Source organism: Nerophis ophidion, linkage group LG27, assembly GCF_033978795.1.
Source record: "Nerophis ophidion isolate RoL-2023_Sa linkage group LG27, RoL_Noph_v1.0, whole genome shotgun sequence".
Classification (NCBI taxonomy): Eukaryota; Metazoa; Chordata; class Actinopteri; order Syngnathiformes; family Syngnathidae; genus Nerophis; species Nerophis ophidion.
The window spans coordinates 34,721,674-34,740,429 of NC_084637.1; the positions used below are offsets into that span (position 1 = coordinate 34,721,674).

Sequence of the window (18,756 nt, forward strand, 5' to 3'; positions counted from 1 at the left end):
GACACATGAGGACTTTTAATACGACCAATGTATGATCCTGTAACTACTTGGTATCGGATCGATACCAAAAATGTGTGGTATCATTCAAAACTAGTATCAAAGAAGAGAAGAATAAGTGATTATTACATTTTAACAGAAGTGTAGAGAGAACATGTTCAAAGAGAAAGTAAGCAGATATTAACAATAAATTAAGAATAATTCATTTTCTACCACTTGTCCTTAATAATGTTGACAAAATAATAGGTGTATAAATGACACAATATGTTACTGCTTATGTCAGCAGACTAATTAGGAGCCTTTGTTTGCTTACTTACTACGAAAATGTTAAAAGTTGTCTTGTGTGTCACTATTTTATTTAAGGACTTACGTAACTGCAATAATAAACATATGTTTAATGTACCCTAAGATTTTTTGTTAAAATAAAGCCAATAAGGCCTTTTTTTGTGGTCCCCTTTTATTTAGAAAAGTACCAAAATAATATTAGTACTGTTATGGGTATCAAAATATTTGTATCGTTACAACACTACTTTGGAAAGTTAAACCCTAGTCTGACCGCCTATTCCATTTTGGTACTGACTTCTTTGAGTTCCCCTTCAACACGCTGCACACACTGTGAACTGAACTGAACTGAAGCGCAGTGTAATGCATTCCTGGACCTTCTGCACCCGGGTCATGACTTTGGTCATAAGGCAAAGGAACAGATGAAGGGAGAGAGGGAGAGATAGCAAGTGAGACTTGGGGACAAGCTGACAAACAAGAACAATGGCGTCCTCTGTGTGCCCTTTTCCGCCTGTGCTATCTGTTATCTTCCCGACACGGCCATGCACATCATGCACGTTTATGCATGGATGCGCAGCATGTGCAGTGCAGGACATTGAATGGGTTGCAACTGGACTGTTCAGCTTGTCTTAGTAGACATTGTATGAGTCAGCCAGTCAAAGACTAGATAGGACAGTACTAGTTGTTCTGGCTATAATTGTCCTATCTAGTCATTAAGCAATGGATTGATTGATAGTATCTGTAGCTGTAGTCTACTCCATCTAGTTTTTGAACATTAACTCATGGAGTCTATTGAAGATGGATAGTCGAGACTAGAGCTGTCCTATCCAGTCTTCTTGCAATAATTGATGAAGTCTCTGTGAGTTCTAGTCTAGTCGAGACAAGCGATGTCCTATATCAGGGGTCACCAACCTTTTTGAAAGCAAGAGCTACTTCTTGGGTACTGATGAATGCGAAGGGCTACCAGTTTGATACACACAGAAATAGCCAATTTGCTCAATTTACCTTTAATAAATAAATCTATATATGTTAAAAAAAATGGGTATTTCTGTCCGTCATTCCGTCGTACATTTTTTTTCCTTTTACGGAAGGTTTTTTGTAGAGAATAAATGATGAAAAAAAAACTTAATTGAACTGTTTAGAAGAGGAGAAAACAGGAAAAAAAAGAAACTTAAATTTTGAAACATAGTTTATCTTAAATTTCGAGTCTTTAAATTTCAAAATTCAATCGAAAAAATTGAAGAGAAAAACAAGCTATTTCGAAACTTTTTGAAAAAATACAAAAAATAATTCATGGAACATCATCAGTAATTTTTTCTGATTACGATTAATTTTAGAATTTTGATGACATGTTTTAAATAGGTTAAAATGTAATCTGCACTTTGTTAGAATATATAACAAATTGGACCTAGCTATATTTCTAACAAAGACAATTAATTATTTATTCTACATTTTCCAGAACAAAAATTTTAAAAGAAATTTAAAAGACTTTGAAAAAAGATTGAAATTTGATTCTACAGATTTTCTAGATTTGCCACATTAATTTTTGGAATTTTAATCATAAATTTGAAGAAATATTTCACAAATATTCTTCGTCGAAAAAAACAAAGCTAAAATGAAGAATTAAATTAAAATGTATTTATTATTCTAACAATTAAAAAAATACTTGAACATTGATTTAAATTGTCAGGAAAGAAGAGGAAGGAATTTAAAAGGTAAAAAGGTATATGTGTTTAAAAATCCTAAAATCCTTTTTAAGGTTGTATTTTTTCTCTGAAATTGTCTTTCTGAAAGTTATAAGAAGCAAAGTAAAAAAATTTATGAATTTATTTAAACAAGTGAAGACCAAGTCTTTAAAACGTTTTGTTGGATTTTCAAAATCTATTTGAGTTTTGTCTCTCTTAGAATTAAAAATGTCAAGCAAAGCGAGACCAGCTTGCTAGTAAATAAATACATTTTAGAAATAGAGGCAGCTCACTGGTAAGTGCTGCTATTTGAGCCTGGTGCCCGTGTTGGTGACCCCTGTCCTGTATAGTCTCTGCGCATGAACTGACAAAGTCTATTTGAGCTATAAAGACTAATGTTGTTCCATCTGGTAGTCTATGATCTTTACCTGAAGACGTCTATTCTAGTCTTAGTCTAGTTGACAATACAGATCAATCAATCAATCAATCAATCAATGTTTATTTATATAGCCCCAAATCACAAATGTCTCATGTCATATGTCTTTGCACAGTTGTCCTATCTAGTCTTTGAGCATGAACTGTTTAAGTCTATTTGATCCTTAGTTGAGACACCTCTGTGTTAACTTTATTCTGGTTAAGACTCGAGCTATCCGATGTGGTTTTTGCTTTGCTTGTTATTTGCCTATTAACTGTTGAAATCTAATCAACCTCTGGTCTAGTTGGGACTACTACAGTTGTCCTATCTAGTCTTTGAGCACTTTTTAACCTCAGTCTAGTGCTGTCCTATCTCATTTTTGCGCATTAACTTTGAGCTCTAACTGTAGTTGAGACTAGGATTATCCTATGTAGTCTTTAAACATTCACTGATAGGTCTAGTCAAGCCTTAGGTCTAGTGTAATATAGTTTACAGCTGTCCTATCTAGACTTTGATGATTGCTCCAGCCATAGTCTAACTAAATTATTTCTATGCATCTTACCTGAACAAATCTTTTCAAGCTCTAACTGTAGTTAAGTGTAGTGAAGTGACGTGAATTATAATTATGTAGAGCTTTTCTCCAATGACTCAAAGTGCTTCACATAGTGAAACCCTGCATCTAAGTGACATTTAGTTGAGACTAGGGTTGTCCCATCTAGTCTTTACACAGTGAAACCCTTCATCGAAGTTACATTTAGTTGAGACTAGAGTTGTCCCATCTAGTCTTTGGACATTAACTAATGAAGTCTATTCCAGCCTTAGCTCTAATCTATCTCAAGACTATACAGTCTTTGAGCATTGCTCTAACCCAGCTTAGAGCTGTCCTATATCCTCTTTGAGTATTTACTGATGAAGTGTATGCAAGCTCTAACAACCGATCTAGTTTTCTAACTTTAATTGATGAAGTCTATTCAAACCTTATCTCTGGTTAAGATGAGACTAGAACTATCCAAGTCATTGCTTTGCACAGCTTTCATATCCAGTCTTCGTGCATTAACTGATTAAGTCTAATTGAGCTTGAGTCTAGTCAAAGCTGCAGCTGCCCTATCTAGTCTTTGAGCATTAACTAGTTAAAGTTTATTGGAGCTCTAACTCTAGTTGAGACCTGCCCTTTCTAGTCTTCAAGCATGAGCTGATGGAGTCTATTCGAGCCTTAGCTCTAATTTAGTCGAGACAAGAGCTGTCCCAGCTTGTCTTTGAGCATCAACTGATTAAGTCAATGCGCAATACCTGAACGAGTCTATTCAAGAACTAACTGTAGTTGAGACTATAGTTGTCCTAACTAGTCTTTACATTACCTGATGAAGTGTATTCAAGTCTTGACCCTAGTCAAGTCAGGACTAGTCTTTGAGCATTGCTCTAACCGCAGTTTAGAGATGTTGTATCTACTTTTTGATTATTAACCGATGAAGTCTATTCAATCTCTAACAACCTATCTAGTCTTTGAACAATAACTGATGAAGTCTATGCAACCTTTATCTCTGGTTGAGTCCAGACTAGAACTGTCCTAGTCTTTGCTTTTCACAGCTGTCTTATCTACTCTTTGAGCATTAACTAGTTGGTCTATTGGAGCTGTAACTATAGTCGAGACTTTCATACTTAGTCTTTGAGAATTAATTGATTAAGTCTATTTGAGCCTTAGCATTAAAATAGTTGAGACAAGAACTGTCATAGCTAGTCTTTCAGCATCAACTGATCCAGTCTACGCACAATACCTTAACAGGTCTATTTATGGCTCTAACTCTATTTTAGACTAGAGTTGAACATTATCTGATTAAGCCTATTTGAGTCTTAGCCCTAGTCAAATCAGGACTATCTGGTCTTTGAGCATTGGTCTAATCCTAGTCTAGAACTGTCGCATCTATCACTTTGAGTTTAACTGATGACGTATATTTAGGCGCTAACAACCTATTTAGTTTTTGAAAAATGACAAATAAAGTATTTTCAAGCCTTATCTCTGGTTTCGTTGACTGCAACTGTCCTAGTATTTGCTTTGCACAACTGTCTTATCTAGTCTTAGAGCATAAAGTATTTCCGAGCTCTGTCTTTAGTCGAGACTTCATCGTGTCTATTCGAGCTCTAACTCTAGTCAAGACTAGTGCTGTTCTATCTAGTCTTTTGAGAGCACGAATTTATGAAGCTTGCTCAGATGGGAGGCCAAACGTCCTCTTCGACAGTCAAATTGCTATCGATTCAATGTCCTGAGAACATAAGACTTCTATGATTGGGAATGTTCCCAGGCAGTGCGTGAGGTTGTTGTCATGGTGAGCCTCCATCACACCTTTGTGGGGTGAGGTCGCCAAATGGGAAATGAAAGTGCGTAGGGAGGATAGGGGCTCTGTGGAAGGTTTAATCCACACAGACACGTACACATTTGACCATGTGGACCCCTTCTGCGCTGTCCAATGATTGGTTTGGGTGGGGCCAGCAGGGGGTATCTGATGCAGAGATTACCGAATGAAACACGGATCGGACTTAAAGACTAAGCAGCAACATCTGTGTAGTTTGTTAGAAGCCCTCAGCCCACTTTTGCCTTTCCATGACCTGCGGCTGATGGCTGCGTCTGGAGATGTGTGCGTGCAAACAGATATCATGTCTGTCTCGTCTTTGCAATCCCAGTGTCTCCTCATCTGTCTGGGCTTAGAAAACAATGACGGAATTACTTTTTTTTTTTAACTGTGTGATTTTTTTTTTTTTGTTCCCAACTGAAAAGACGGCTTCCTTGTAATGTGGCTTGTTCTCTACAGAGCGTGAACTCCTGCCAAGCAAAGACATTCATTTTATATTGCAGGAATTTAACTTGAATTTAAGCATCCATCTGGTTTTGATGACCACCAAGGCGAGGTGACAGCATATAAATGTGTGTTTATATATTCATCTTTGCGTCACTCAACTCTCAAGTGATGTATGCGTGGTAATTCATGGCGGACAGCGCTAGTTCTTTGTGTCCATGCCAGTCGCACTTTGGAGTCAGTTGAAGCTACTCTATTTTCACTCTTGTCGCCGGCCGGGTTCCTCCCGCGGTCCCTGTGACCGTTCATCCGTTTACCATGAATTGATTAACGTGGACCCCGACTTAAACAAGTAGAAAAACTTACTGGGGTGTTACCATTTAGTGGTCAATTGTACGGAATATGTACTGTACTGTGCAATCTACTAATACAAGTTTCAATCAATCAATCAAATCCACCGTCTGCGCGGTACAACTCAACATTCTAAGCCCCCCCAAAGAGCCCCTAAGTGGTTGAAGCTCATTTCTCGTCAGGAGGTCCTTTAATGGCGAGGATTTTACTCCCGTAATTGTCATTTAACGCAGCACTACAAAACTATTGTGTGGCTGTTTTCATGGATGACATTTCTTGTTGATAGTAGAACAGAACTGCAGGGACAATATATGGACATATCCCTCCATCCATCCATTTTCTACCGCTTATTCCCTTTTGGGATCACGGGGGGCGCTGGCGCCTATCTCAGCTACAATCGGGCGGAAGGCGGGGTACACCCTGGACAAGTGGCCACCTCATCGCAGGGCCAACACAGATAGACAGACAACATTCACACTCCCATTCACACACTAGGGACCATTTAGTGTTGCCAATCAACCTATACTAGTATTCATCCATCCCATCCATTTTCTACCGCTTGTCCTTTTCGGGGTTGCTGGAGCCTATCTCAGCTGTATTCGGGCGGAAGGGGGCGTACACCCTGGACAAGTGGCCACCTCATCGCAGGGCCAATACAGATAGACAGACAACATTCACACACTAGGGACCATTTAGTGTTGCCAATCAACCTATCCCCAGGTGCATGTCTTTGGAGGTGGGAGGGGCCTATCCCCAGATGCATGACTTTGGAGGTGGGATGAAGCCGGAGTACCCGGAGGGAACCCACACTGTCCCGGGGAGAACATGCAAACTCCACACAGAAAGATCCCCAGCCCGGGATTGAACTCAGGACCTTCGTATTGTGAGGCACATGCACTGACCCCTGATCCACCGTACTTCCCTACCAGTATTCAGTATTTGAAAAAAAATAATAATTATTGAAGTACATAAATAAGCATTGCTTAAGAACCAAGATAAAATCAAGATAATTATGTCAAAATCAAATTACAGGATGTTATTTATGTAGTTTGATCATTTTCCTCGACTGATGTACTTACATCATGTGCTTTATTTTGCACATATGTAGCATCGTCTACAACAGACCTGGGCAAAGTAAGACATTCCCAAATATTTTTTTTAGATCTCTAAGATGGAAAGTGTAGCTGCCATTATGATGTGCACTCATGTTTTCAAATGACCGTGTGTCTTCAACTATGCAAAGTATTTCAATGGTTGGAATCTTCTGTTTTGCATGATATACTAGTTACTATGGTCATCTAATTAGTTACTATAGTAGTCTAATTAGTTACTATAGTAGTCTAAGTCACAGCAGCTCAGACGAGGCACCAAGCAGTGTGGGTGTGGAGCGTCTCCACAGAGTGTTTCCAGGGAGGCTAGCTTGAAATGCCAATTTGTTTGTTTTATTTTTTTGTTTTTTTGCGTTTATATTTAGGTGTTTGTCGCTTTTTTGTTGCGTTTCGCTTGATTGTAAAATATGTCAATCGAGAGGGGTTGTTGCGTTGATTCGTTGTCAATATTTCAGTGATTTATTGTACATAGTTAATATTGTAAATCCCACATTCTTTATTTTCATGTACATTCTGGGTGTTTCATTCAGTAAAAAAGCTTGAAATTCCATAATGTTTTTAGCATTCAATCAGACATTATGAGGTTTTGTATTAGTGTCCCTAATTATCAGATATATCGGCCCCCAAGCACATTATTTTCTCTAAATTTGACCCCCAAGTCAAAATAATTGCAGAGGCCTGATCTACAGAGATACAAATAATTTCTATTGTGACATCTAGTGGACACATTTAGAACAGATGTTTTTTGTTTTCATTAAAAAATTTCAGGGTCATTTTTATACTTAGAAAACTCAAACCCGGAGGCCAGATAAAACCTGTTGGTGGGCCTGATCTGGCCCTCAGGCCATACGTTTGACACCCCTGACTTAAAGCCTTGTCCAGCTTTTGACTGACCTATACCAGTGGTCCCCAACCTTTTTGTAGCTGCGGGCCGGTCAACGCTTGAAAATTTGTCCCACGGACCGGGGTTTTTCTTTTTTTTTTCTTCATAAAGAAATACAATCATGTGTGCTTATACTGTTTGTATGTTGATTTAATAAAAAAAAAAAAAAATATATATATATATATATATATATATTTTTTTTTTTCTTGTGCAGCCCGATACCAATCGGTCTGCGGACCGGTACCGGTGGTTGGGGACCAATGACCTATACTATTCATGTTTAAATAGCATTTACTGCAAATTAAAATCTGCTCCAAATATCGGTTATGGACATCCTTGACGACTGATAATCGGTACGAGAATCTCCCCAAAAAACAACCTTCTCGGTTGATCTCTAGTTGAAAGGTAAATGATATCAGTTTGTTGCTGCATCAGCAAGTGTCTGTCAGTACGTGCTTGAGTGCTTCTTTTGGTCCCGACACATTCTCCAATTCCGATTTAGAATCACACCATTCACATATGCACCTCATTACTTGATGACTTGCTACATGTACACACACACACACACACACACACACACACACACATAGTAGTTCTCAGCAGCCGGGCCAGCTGGAACCATTCCCTGCTGTCAACATCTTCATAGCGGGAAAGAGAAGGAGAGGAGGTCATGGCTGGAGAGGCCGAGACAGAGGGAGGCAGGCAGAAGAAATGCGGCAGGGGGTTTGCGAGGAGTGTAATTGACGGAGAAAGATGAGGGGGTGGACAACACAAATGAAGGAAAAATCAGTCCAATAATGGCTTGTGCAGACCTCTCCACATCCCCCTGCGGTGTAGTGGCCTCCAAGGAGCACGCTGCTGAGGCTGTAAGGACCAGGCACCCTCACCAGTGGGGGGGGGGGGCTGCAATGGTAAACCAATTAAGCTGTGAGGTATGGAAACAGGACTTTTAAGGGGAATTATCTCTCTTGGATGATTGTGATATATTTAAAAGGGGAACTAAAATTTTTAGCAATTTTTCCCAATCATCCACAATCCTTACGCGAGACAAGAGCACCTCTTTCCCTTTACTGTGGGTTCTAAATAGTGAAAACCCGATAGTAAGAGGCAACTCAACAATGCTGCTAATCAGGGCCTGTAAATGACTGTAAATGTTTGGTAACACTTTAGTATGGGGAACATATTCTCAGTAACAAAGACTTAATTTAGAGTTATTTGGACACTAGGGGAATATATTCTAAATAACAAAGACTTAATTTAGAGTTATTTGGTTTGGGTTTGGGCAGTGGTTCTCAAACTTTTTTTGGTCATCCCCCACTTTGGACAAGGGGGAGTTTTCAAGCCCCATCTGCCCCCATTGCCCAAACAGAACCCTAATGCCAAGATTAACATTTTCAAATTCATTGAACATCAAATAACATCAAGTTGTATACATTAAAACTCAATAACATAAAATTACATCAAGTTCAATATTAAATAAAATAACTATGCAGCTGTGGTGTAACTTGCATCAAGTTCAATAATAAATTAATTAAAAGTGCTACTTTTTTGTGTTTTGATCAAAGTTCCCGCGGTCACAACATTTGTTAAAACCTCATTGAGTTCGGGGCTGAGCTGCCTTGACGCGAGTGCTTCCCGATGAATGACAGTGTGTCCAATGCGTATTTGGCGCAACCCTCTTTATTAGAGCCTGCAGCCCGTTTCTTGACCCTGCCATGGTCTGTGTGCCATCAGAGCAAAAGCCCACACAGTTTTCCCATTTAAGGTCGTGTTCTATGACGAAACTGTCCATTATCTTGGACAGCTCATCAGCACTGGCTCTATTTTTTTTGTATTTGCAAAACAGCAAATCCTCGCACAGTGACTCGCCATTCACAAAGCGGACGTATCACGTATGCGATGAACAGGCAGTCTTTATTGCCGTCAGTAGCTTTGTCCACTTGTAAAGCAAAACGATTTTCTTTTAATTTGTCTACGAGTTGTTCCTCACGATCACTTGCAATGTCGCATATACGTCTCGCAACTGTGTCGTTTGACAGTGATTTACAGTTTGTATAGAAAATTGGGTTGTAAAAAAAAAAATCTAAGAATATCCATCCATCCATTTTCTACCGCTTATTCCCTTTCGGGGTCGCGGGGGGCGCTGGCGCCTATCTCAGCTACAATCGGGCGGAAGGCAGGGTACACCCTGGACAAGTCGCCACCTCATCGCAGGGCCAACACAGATAGACAGACAACATTCACACACTAGGGCCAATTTAGTGTTGCCAATCAACCTATCCCCAGGTGCATGGAATATAAAAAAATAAATAAATAAAGTTACATTTCCTCCCATTCCTCGCGCCCCACCTGTTATGTCTCTATTCCACACCAGTGGGGCCCGCCCCACACTTTGAGAAACGCTGGGTTAGGGTTAGTAAAGGTGAATGTTTCCCGTACTAAAGTATGACCGGCTTACTGGTTGTATAATAAGGCCATGCATAATTAGGCATTAATAAGTACTTAATAATGACTAATTAAGAGCCAATTTGTGGCTAATTTGCATGTTATTAAGCAACTAATTAATGTTGAATATGTTCCCCATACTATAGTCTTACCAAATGTTTTATTCATTCATTTATTTCTTTGCTTAATGTACAATGTAGAACAGAACACATGTGCAGGAAGGTCAAATGCAGACAAGTCTTTAGTCAAACATGTTTTATACAGCAGGGGTGCCCATTACCTCGATCATGGAGGGTGTGTCAGTCACTTTGGTCACTTGATTGACATTCACGGCACCCGAGGGTCTTGTGAGGTGACGCTGGCTGCCGCCAGATCATTTTTAAGAAAAAATGACCGACAGGAAGGCCAGAAACACTTTTTATTTCAACCGACTCTCACGCCGTACCTGCCGTCCAAAACTCTAAAGACAGACCGCACAGTTCCCGTCTTCACAATAAAGGCGCTGCTTCATCCTGCCTGCGCTAACAAAATAAGAGTCTCAGAAAGCTAACAAGCTATGGAGTTTTCCGCCAATGTATTTCTTGTAAAGCGTATAAAAAGGAGTATGGAAGCTGGACCAATTAGATGGCAAAAACAACCAATTTCATGTGGTATTGGACAGAAAGGAGGACTTTTTTTTTTCTCCTATTTGAAAATGTTGATGTTATCATCACTACTGTCTGATTCCAAACAATGTCAGTCATCACAATCAGGTCATACACCAACTTATATTCTTGTCTTCATGAAAGAAAGGAATCTATGTATGTTAATTAAACATGCTTGTATTATCATTACACACATTTTACTTGTTAACAAAAATGTCTTTCATAAATAAATAAATATAAATGATATATATGAAGGAGGTAGATCCCCTCCACTTAAACATTGAAAAGTAGTTTGCCTGCAGAAAAAGTGTGAGCAGACATCATGATCAGAATTTCCTCCATTTCCAACACAGTCTTGAATTGTTTTAAAAGACTAAAATGTAGTTGTAGATTGAAGAGTTGGTGCAGTTTATTCCAACAAGAGGGTCATCTGCATTCAAGCGTACATTTCTTACTCGCCGTTCTACATGATGGTCGTTAAAAGTAACCACAGTATCTTGTTGAGTTGGTTAAACATGACTAACGTCTTTTGGAAAATAACATTCAAGAATTTCTTTTGAATTAGTAAGACTTGATTTTATAAACACGCTGTAAGTACGTATATAATGTAGTACCAGGCACAGTATTTTGCTCATTTGAAGCATTATTGTAACTTCTTTCCTGGGCAGCCATCTCTACTTAAAGACCGCGTCCTGTGTGGTACCTCTTTGTAAGAGCCTCAGGGTTAACTTGTTGTACTATTGCTACACCTTTTAACATGGGATGGTTGTATCTTTCAGGACTAAAATAAATAATTGTCCTCACTCTTCAAATAGAAAATGCTGTATAGCAATGTTGCGGTGGTCTTATGCTATGAAACATTGGTTGGGAGGCATATACCATTAAGTGGGTCATGTTTGGATTTTCAAAGTTGACCCATTTTGTGTGAGTCATTGATAACTTAGTATTTACTTTTGTGTTACTCAAAGGCAATACAGTAGCCCCTTCACAATATATGTTACTAGCAGCTCAAGCTAGTGAGTCACTAGTAGTTGGCTACTCGCCAGTGTATGGAGGAACAGTGCTAGCGTGACAATGTGTCACAGCGCCAAAAAAGTAGTCCCTCTGTGTTAGCTCTTACAATAACAGTCTCGCTATAGCTTGGTATGTAAATAAGGCCTTGTTTTTTCAGAGCGCTTAAAGGCGAAATAGATCAATCCCAATTATCTGTCACGATCTGGCCGTGTTGACAAAAGTCGCATTTCTCAGGATGCAAAGGACTAGCAGGAGGCAAAGTGCAGGTAAAAATGTTTAAGCTAGAAATAATGGAAAGCTGTAGCAGATAGCATACAACTGAAAGCAAACTAAAAAGACGCAAAGCAAGAAGGTTGCTTGTTGCTTGTAGCAAACATTGACCCAGCGACTTGTGCTGGGTGACTGAGAAATATACTGTAAAGTGGAGTGATGAAACAAAACTGCTGGTGGGAACACTTATTACTAAACACAAAGAATTATTGTCCAGGGCAACGAAAAGTAAACGAAAGGAAAGAGGGTTGAGACTAAAACATAGGGAGAAAGCTACTAAACATAAATCAAGACATGACCCGGACAACAGGTCCTGACATTACCTGCAATGTTAGCTGCCTCATACTAGCAGTTTTTCACTATCACAGTAAGCAAACATGTAGAAGTGAAAGACATGTTACTGTAAGTAATTGTAAATGATGGACAAACATCAAACAATCAAAGCGGAATTGCATTAAAACACCACTCAGACTGAATATCGTTGAAGGTTTTGTAAATAAATGAGTATTTATGTCTAACTGTTCCCCAGAAAAAACAATAGGATGTCATGCATGTCACGTTTCTATCTTTGTTATGACGTCATATTAGTATCGGAGTTGGAAAGATGCGTTTTAATAGCCTTGTTTTTGTCGCAAGATTCCACAAAAGCTTTGAAGACTGTTAATTCGGACATGTGACGTCAATTTTGTCCCAGAACTGTCCGTCCACAAAAGCCGTTTAAGTGTAACACACACACACACACACACACACACACACACACACACACACACACACACACACACACACACCTTCCGCAGTGACCTCGTTTCCGAAAAAAGTTCATCAATAGTTAAATACCCATAGTTCCCTGCCTGCATCCACACCCCACGTCCGCCCGTGTGTGTGTGTGTGTGTGTGTGTGTGTGTGTGTGTGTGTGTGTGTGTGTGTGTGTGTGTGTGTGTACGCGCTTCGTTATATTTTCATGACTCTCCACGCCAGGAGACACAACATGGCCGCTTTAATTATTCAGCTCACCTCGCCTGCATGTGACGCCCGGGCGCCGTCGCCAAAAACCTACGCAGGCTGTGACCACGCCGCGGTTGTCGGGCAGATTAGATGAAGCACTCCTCTTGGAAAAGTGACTGTTGTGTAGTCAACAAGTCAGTCAATGAGCGACCATCTGCTTCCTGAAGCCGGCGACCTCTAACCCCTTGATACAGTGGGGTCAGGTACTGCCACAATAGTCGGGAGGAAATGGGGGAACTGACCTCTCATTGTCTTTGTCTCGTCTTCCTATCTGATGTGATGATGTCTCCTTTGCTCTCACCTCCTGAGAGATGCACTATATTGCCAAAAGTATTTGGCCACCTGCCTTGACTCACATATGAACTAGAAGTGTCATCCCATTCCTAACCCATAGGGTTCAATATGACCTTTTGCAGCTATTACAGCTTCAACTCTTGTGGGGAGGCTGTCCACAAGGTTGTGGAGTGTGTTTAGAGCAATCTTCCACCATTCTTCCAAAAGCACATTGGTGAGGTCACACACTGATGTTGGTGGAGAAGGCCTGGCTCTCAGTCTCAGTTCTAATTCATCCCAAAGGTGTTCAATCGGGTTCAAGTCAGGACTCTGTGCAGGCCGGTCAAGTTCATCTACACCAGACTCTGTCATCCATGTCTTTATGGACCTTGCTTTGTGCACTGGTGCACAGTCATGTTGAAAGAGGAAGGGGCCCGCTCTAAACTGTTCCCACAAGGTTGGGAGCATGGAATTGTCCAAAATGTTTTGGTATCCTGTAGCAGTCAAAGTTCCTATTCACTGGAACTAACGGGCCAGGCCCAACTCCTGAAAAACAACCCCACAATTTCACACTCAGCACAAAGCAGTCCAAAATGTAGCGTTCTTCTGACGACCTCCAAACCCAGACTGGTTCATCAGATTGCCAGATGGAAAAGTGTGATTCATCACTCCGGAGAAGGTGTCTCCACTGCTGTAGAGTCCAGTGGTGATGTCCTTTACACCACTGCATCCCACGCTTTGCATTGGACTTGGTGATGTGTGCCTTAGATGCAGCTGCTCGGCCATGGAAACGCATTCTATGAAGCTCTTTGCGTGCTGTACGTGGGCTAATTGGAAGGTGACATGAAGTTTGTAGCTCTGTAGCAGCTGACTGTGCAGAAAGTCTTTGCACTATGCTGACCTCTGTCAGTTTACGTGGCCTACCACTTCCTGGCTGAGTTGCTGTTGTTCCCAAACTCTTCACTTTTCTTATAATAAAGTTGACTTTGGAATATTTAGGAGCGAGGAAATTTCACGACTGGATTTGTTGCACAGGTGGCATCCTATGACAGTTCCACGCTGGAAATCACTGAGAGCGGCTCGTTCTTTCACAGTGCTTGATTTGATACACCGGGTCAAGTGATTAGGACACCTGATTCTCATCATTTGGATGGGTGGCCAAATACTTTTGGCAATGTAATGTATGCCTCGGCTTTGGAAAGGATAGCTGCTGGATGAGCTATGAATGCTTTGATGGTGGTCATTATGAATGAAGCGCTGTTCTCTTTTCATTTCCTGTAAAAACTTCCTGCTTCTGCCTGTGAATTGTAATTGATTTCCTACTTATTGAGATAAATGCTCCAATGGTGTATTTCCTGTCCTCGTGATCAATCTGCTCATTGTTGCTTCCTAGTATCCCCGCCTCTTTCCAGTTGGAGCTTTGAACTATTCTTCCGAGGAGGCTCATCCCCGCAGTCGCTTTTTCCTGTCCTTCCGCCCGCACTTCTTTGTTCCCAATCTCAAGGAGCGGCAAAGTCGCCGCCTTTGTGCGAGCGTGCGTGGGTGTTTGCCTAACCCCCATAAGAGCTCACATCCACTGTTTGGCCCCTTAGGTAAACAAGACAGCTGCCGGCCCGTCCATCCAGCAGCAGATAGAGCAGCGATAGCCCCTCTTATCTGTTCAAACACCCCCGGCTGCTTTGTGTTACCACTGACAGCTCCACTCCATTAAATCAGGCCACGCCCGAAAATCAAATAAAACCCCCGGAGTAACATTTTGAAGTCCGATCATATATTCTGTCACTTTGTGAGTCACATGCCAGACAGGGAAGGTTCCAAATGGGTCACTTTTCAACAATTTTTCTTGTCTATATTTTCATATTTTCTTGGTTCGTTCTTGAGTTGTGGTTATTTTAACCCAAACAGAAGGAATGTGCCGATCGCCCTTGCCGATTACCATATTTTTCGGACTATAAGGCCCTGTCTGTTGTGATCCGCTACCCGGATCATATTCTGTTTACGTTGTCTAAGTCACTTGTGTTTTCCACACCTCTTGATTTTGTTTGTCTGTTGCCATGACGGCAAATCACATACACCTGTCTCTGGTTAGTTCTCGGGACGCACACCTGTTGCCCGGGCACTAATCGGAGGGCTATTTAGTCCTTGCCCTGGCCTCACTCGGCCTGGCTTCCTTGTTTGTTTTCATACAACAAGTGACGACATCTGTTTCCTGCTCACTACTTGCTAGTTTCATTATCTTCTAGGTCCCATGCTAGCTTTTTTAGTTTTGCAATGATCACCTTTTTCAATCAATCAATGTTTATTTATATAGGCCTAAATCACAAATGTCTCAAAGGACTGCACAAATCATTACGACTACAACATCCTCGGAAGAACCCGCAAAAGGGCAAGGAAAACTCACACCCAGTGGGCAGGGAGAATTCACATCCAGTGGGACGCCAGTGACAATGCTGACTATGAGAAACCTTGGAGAGGACCTCAGATGTGGGCAACCCCCCCCTCTAGGGGACCGAAAGCAATGGATGTCGAGCGGGTCTAACATGATGCTGTGAAAGTTCAATCCATAGTGGCTCCAACACAGCTGCGAGAGTTCAGTTCAAAGCGGATCCAAGACGGCAGCAAGAGTCCCGTCGACAGGAAACCATCCCAAGCGGAGGCGGATCACTTTGTCTGATTTATTTCTAAATAAGTCATTTGTTCTCACCTGCACGCTGTGTCCGAAGCCTGTCTGCATTCCTGGGATAACGAACTCCGCACCAGGATGCAACCCGGTCGTCACACTGTCCACATTAAGCCGGATAACTCCTTAAACCAGGGGTCTCAAACTTAATTCAACTGGGGGTCACTGGACGCAGAGTCTGGGTGAGGCTGGGCCGCAACAAAATATTTCTTAAAGATTATTTTGCACACTCCTCAGCATGTCTAGTTGAAAAATGAGGTTTCAAGTTGTATTCCTTGTGCACCGCAACTTTCTCTGTGCAAATAAGACACGTGGGGGAGCCAATGTGCTTAACAAAGAAATATTGCATCTCCCACTTTTCCTGGAATTGTCTTTGCTCATCACTAACCTTTCTCTTCACTGCAGGCTTTGAAAAAGACATGTTTGGGCTTGTAGAATATATTTGTAATTAGCCGACGCACGGAGAATCATGTTATTTCCGCAATGTGCGTCCTTCCCCTTTTCCTCCCTACAGCAACACGGAGGTCGGCGGATAAAAGCCGGGAAAGTACTAGGATAGCGAGCGCAAAAAAAGTGAGGGCTCCCGGAGTGTTACCGGCGTCATATAGAAATATATGTAGTGTTCATCGTGTGAGGCAATGCAAATGAAACAATAAAAAAAACAAATAACGGTTTGAATAGGTCCAGGTTATCGGGGACTGTTATTACTGACGGACAGGTGTCGCGGTGTGACTGCAGCCAGGACCGTAAGAAAACTCTCGTCTCCATGGCAACGCCTGTCGCTTTCACTCATTTGCCGCTTTTCCACTAACGCAGGGGTAGGCAACCCAGAACGTTGAAAGAGCCCTTTTGGACCCAAATAACACAACGTTGTCATGCGCCATTCATATAAAACCAGCGGACCGCAGTAACGTTAAAGAATTATTTGGCCTAAGCACCAGGGGTGTCAAACCTAGGGCCCTGGTTTTAACTGGCCTGTGTGAAGAGTTTGCCAAGTATAAAAATAAGCTGTTTTTTTTGGGGCAACGAAAGAAATTGCTGTTTTAAATGTCTCCACTGGATGTCACAATAGCAATTCTGTTAGGCAAGCAAACTGTTTATATCGGGGCTAAGCAAGGGGTACATAGTAAGGGTGACAGTGGCTCCTCCTCCTCGACCTACATGAAACTTAAAACCTGCCGTTTTATGTCTTCTGCTTCAAATACATCCTCATTTGGGAACCTCGTTGCCATGGCTGCCCCGCTGTCCTGTCCAACCCTGCAAAGTCATGCTTTAATGCTGATTGTTTCCCTAAAACTCTTAAGTGGACCTTTTGTAAAATGAATATATACAGTATTTTTCAGAGTATAAGTCGCTCCGGAGTATAAGTCGCACCTGCTGAAAATGCATAATAAAGAAGGAAAAAAAATATAAGTCGCACTGGAGTATAAGTCACATTTTTGGGGGAATCTTTTTGCTAAAAGCCAACAGCAAGAATAGACATTTGAAAGGCAATTTAAAATAAATAAAGAATAGTGAAGAACAGGCTGAATAAGTGTAGGTTATATGAGGCATAAATAAGCAACTGCTATGTTAACCTAACATATTATGGTAAGAGTCATTCAAATAACTATAACATATAGAACATGCTATACCTTTACCAAACTATCTCTCACTCCTAATCCATAAATCCCATGAAATCTTATACGTCTAGTCTCTTACGTGAATGAGATAAATAATATTATTGGATATTTTACGGTAATGTGTTAATAATTTCACACATAAGTCGCTCCTGAGTATAAGTCGCACCCCCGGCCAAACTATGAAAAACACTGCGACTTATAGTCCGAAAAATACGTTATATATATATATAGAGAGAGAGAGAGACTTACTGTAATAACTTGAAGTAAATAATGAAGATTATAAAAAAATTACAAACCAAAAAAACAAAAAGTAAAAGCTTACCTTTTTTCATATTTGCATAGTATATATATATATATATATATATATATATATATATATATATATATATGTATATATGTTATTGTTTTAAATACACTGCTTTATATATCTAGAAAAGCTGGTTCTAAAGAGGTACGCATTATTCGGAGGTCTCAAGAAGGTAACACAAGTGTGTGTGTGTGTGTGTGTGTGTGTGTGTGTGTGTGTGTGTGTGTGTGTGTGTGTGTGTGTGTGTGTGTGTGTGTGTGTGTGTGTGTGTGTGTGCGCGTCCAAAGGAATTAGAGAAAGATACGTGTCTGTCAATGAACGCCCCCTTGAGCATCACGGGTCTACTTTTCGCCCCAAAACAGGAAGTAACCCGACCACCCGGGTTACATTTGCCCTTTAACCCCCGAACGCCCTCCTTGCCGCTAAAAAGCCCGACGGGAGGAAGGGAGTGTTCTTGGAGGTGAATGTTGATGCTCACTTCCTGCCCACCTGCACACACTTCCTGTGCTTAACGGCCAATCATGTCAGGTCATGTCTCTCCCGCAGCCCTACTGAGATGTGTGTGTGTGTGTGTGTGTGTGTGTGTGTGTGTGTGTGTGTGTGTGTGTGTGTGTGTGTGTGAGTGAGATGAAACCATCATCCATCCTCTGGCTTTCCCAGCCTCCCGAGCCCAACCTTTGACCCCAAAACACAGTGACAGCTGGGTGGGTGACATCGGATCCCTGTTTGGGTTGTCCCCGCTGTGTCCGACCTACCACCGCGTGCGTGTGTGTAACGAAGCGGCTCCATGTGCACGGAAGTGTGTGAGAAAAGGAGAGATAAGACAGACCCGCATGAGGGCGAGCGCGTCCAACAGGAACCGAGCGAGTGATGTCATGTGTTTTTCTCGCCCCAGGTTTTTCACGCCAATACGGACCCGGCCGAGGTGGTGCTGAACCGCGTACCGCAGCCTGTTTTGGCACGGTTTGTGCGTATCCGACC

General features: G+C 41.3%; 1 protein-coding gene across 4 annotated transcripts in view; it reads left to right on the forward strand.

Annotated features, from left to right (window-relative positions):
• nrp2a (neuropilin 2a) overlaps window positions 1-18,756 on the forward strand; it is a 155,943-nt gene that overhangs the window by 85,432 nt on the left and 51,755 nt on the right. For all 4 annotated transcript variants that reach the window (XM_061889402.1, XM_061889403.1, XM_061889404.1 and 1 more), the window contains one exon: window positions 18,671-18,756. This exon is cut by the window's right edge and continues 59 nt beyond it. In XM_061889402.1, coding sequence (XP_061745386.1) covers window positions 18,671-18,756 — 86 coding nt within the window. The remainder of the gene's footprint in view (window positions 1-18,670) is intronic.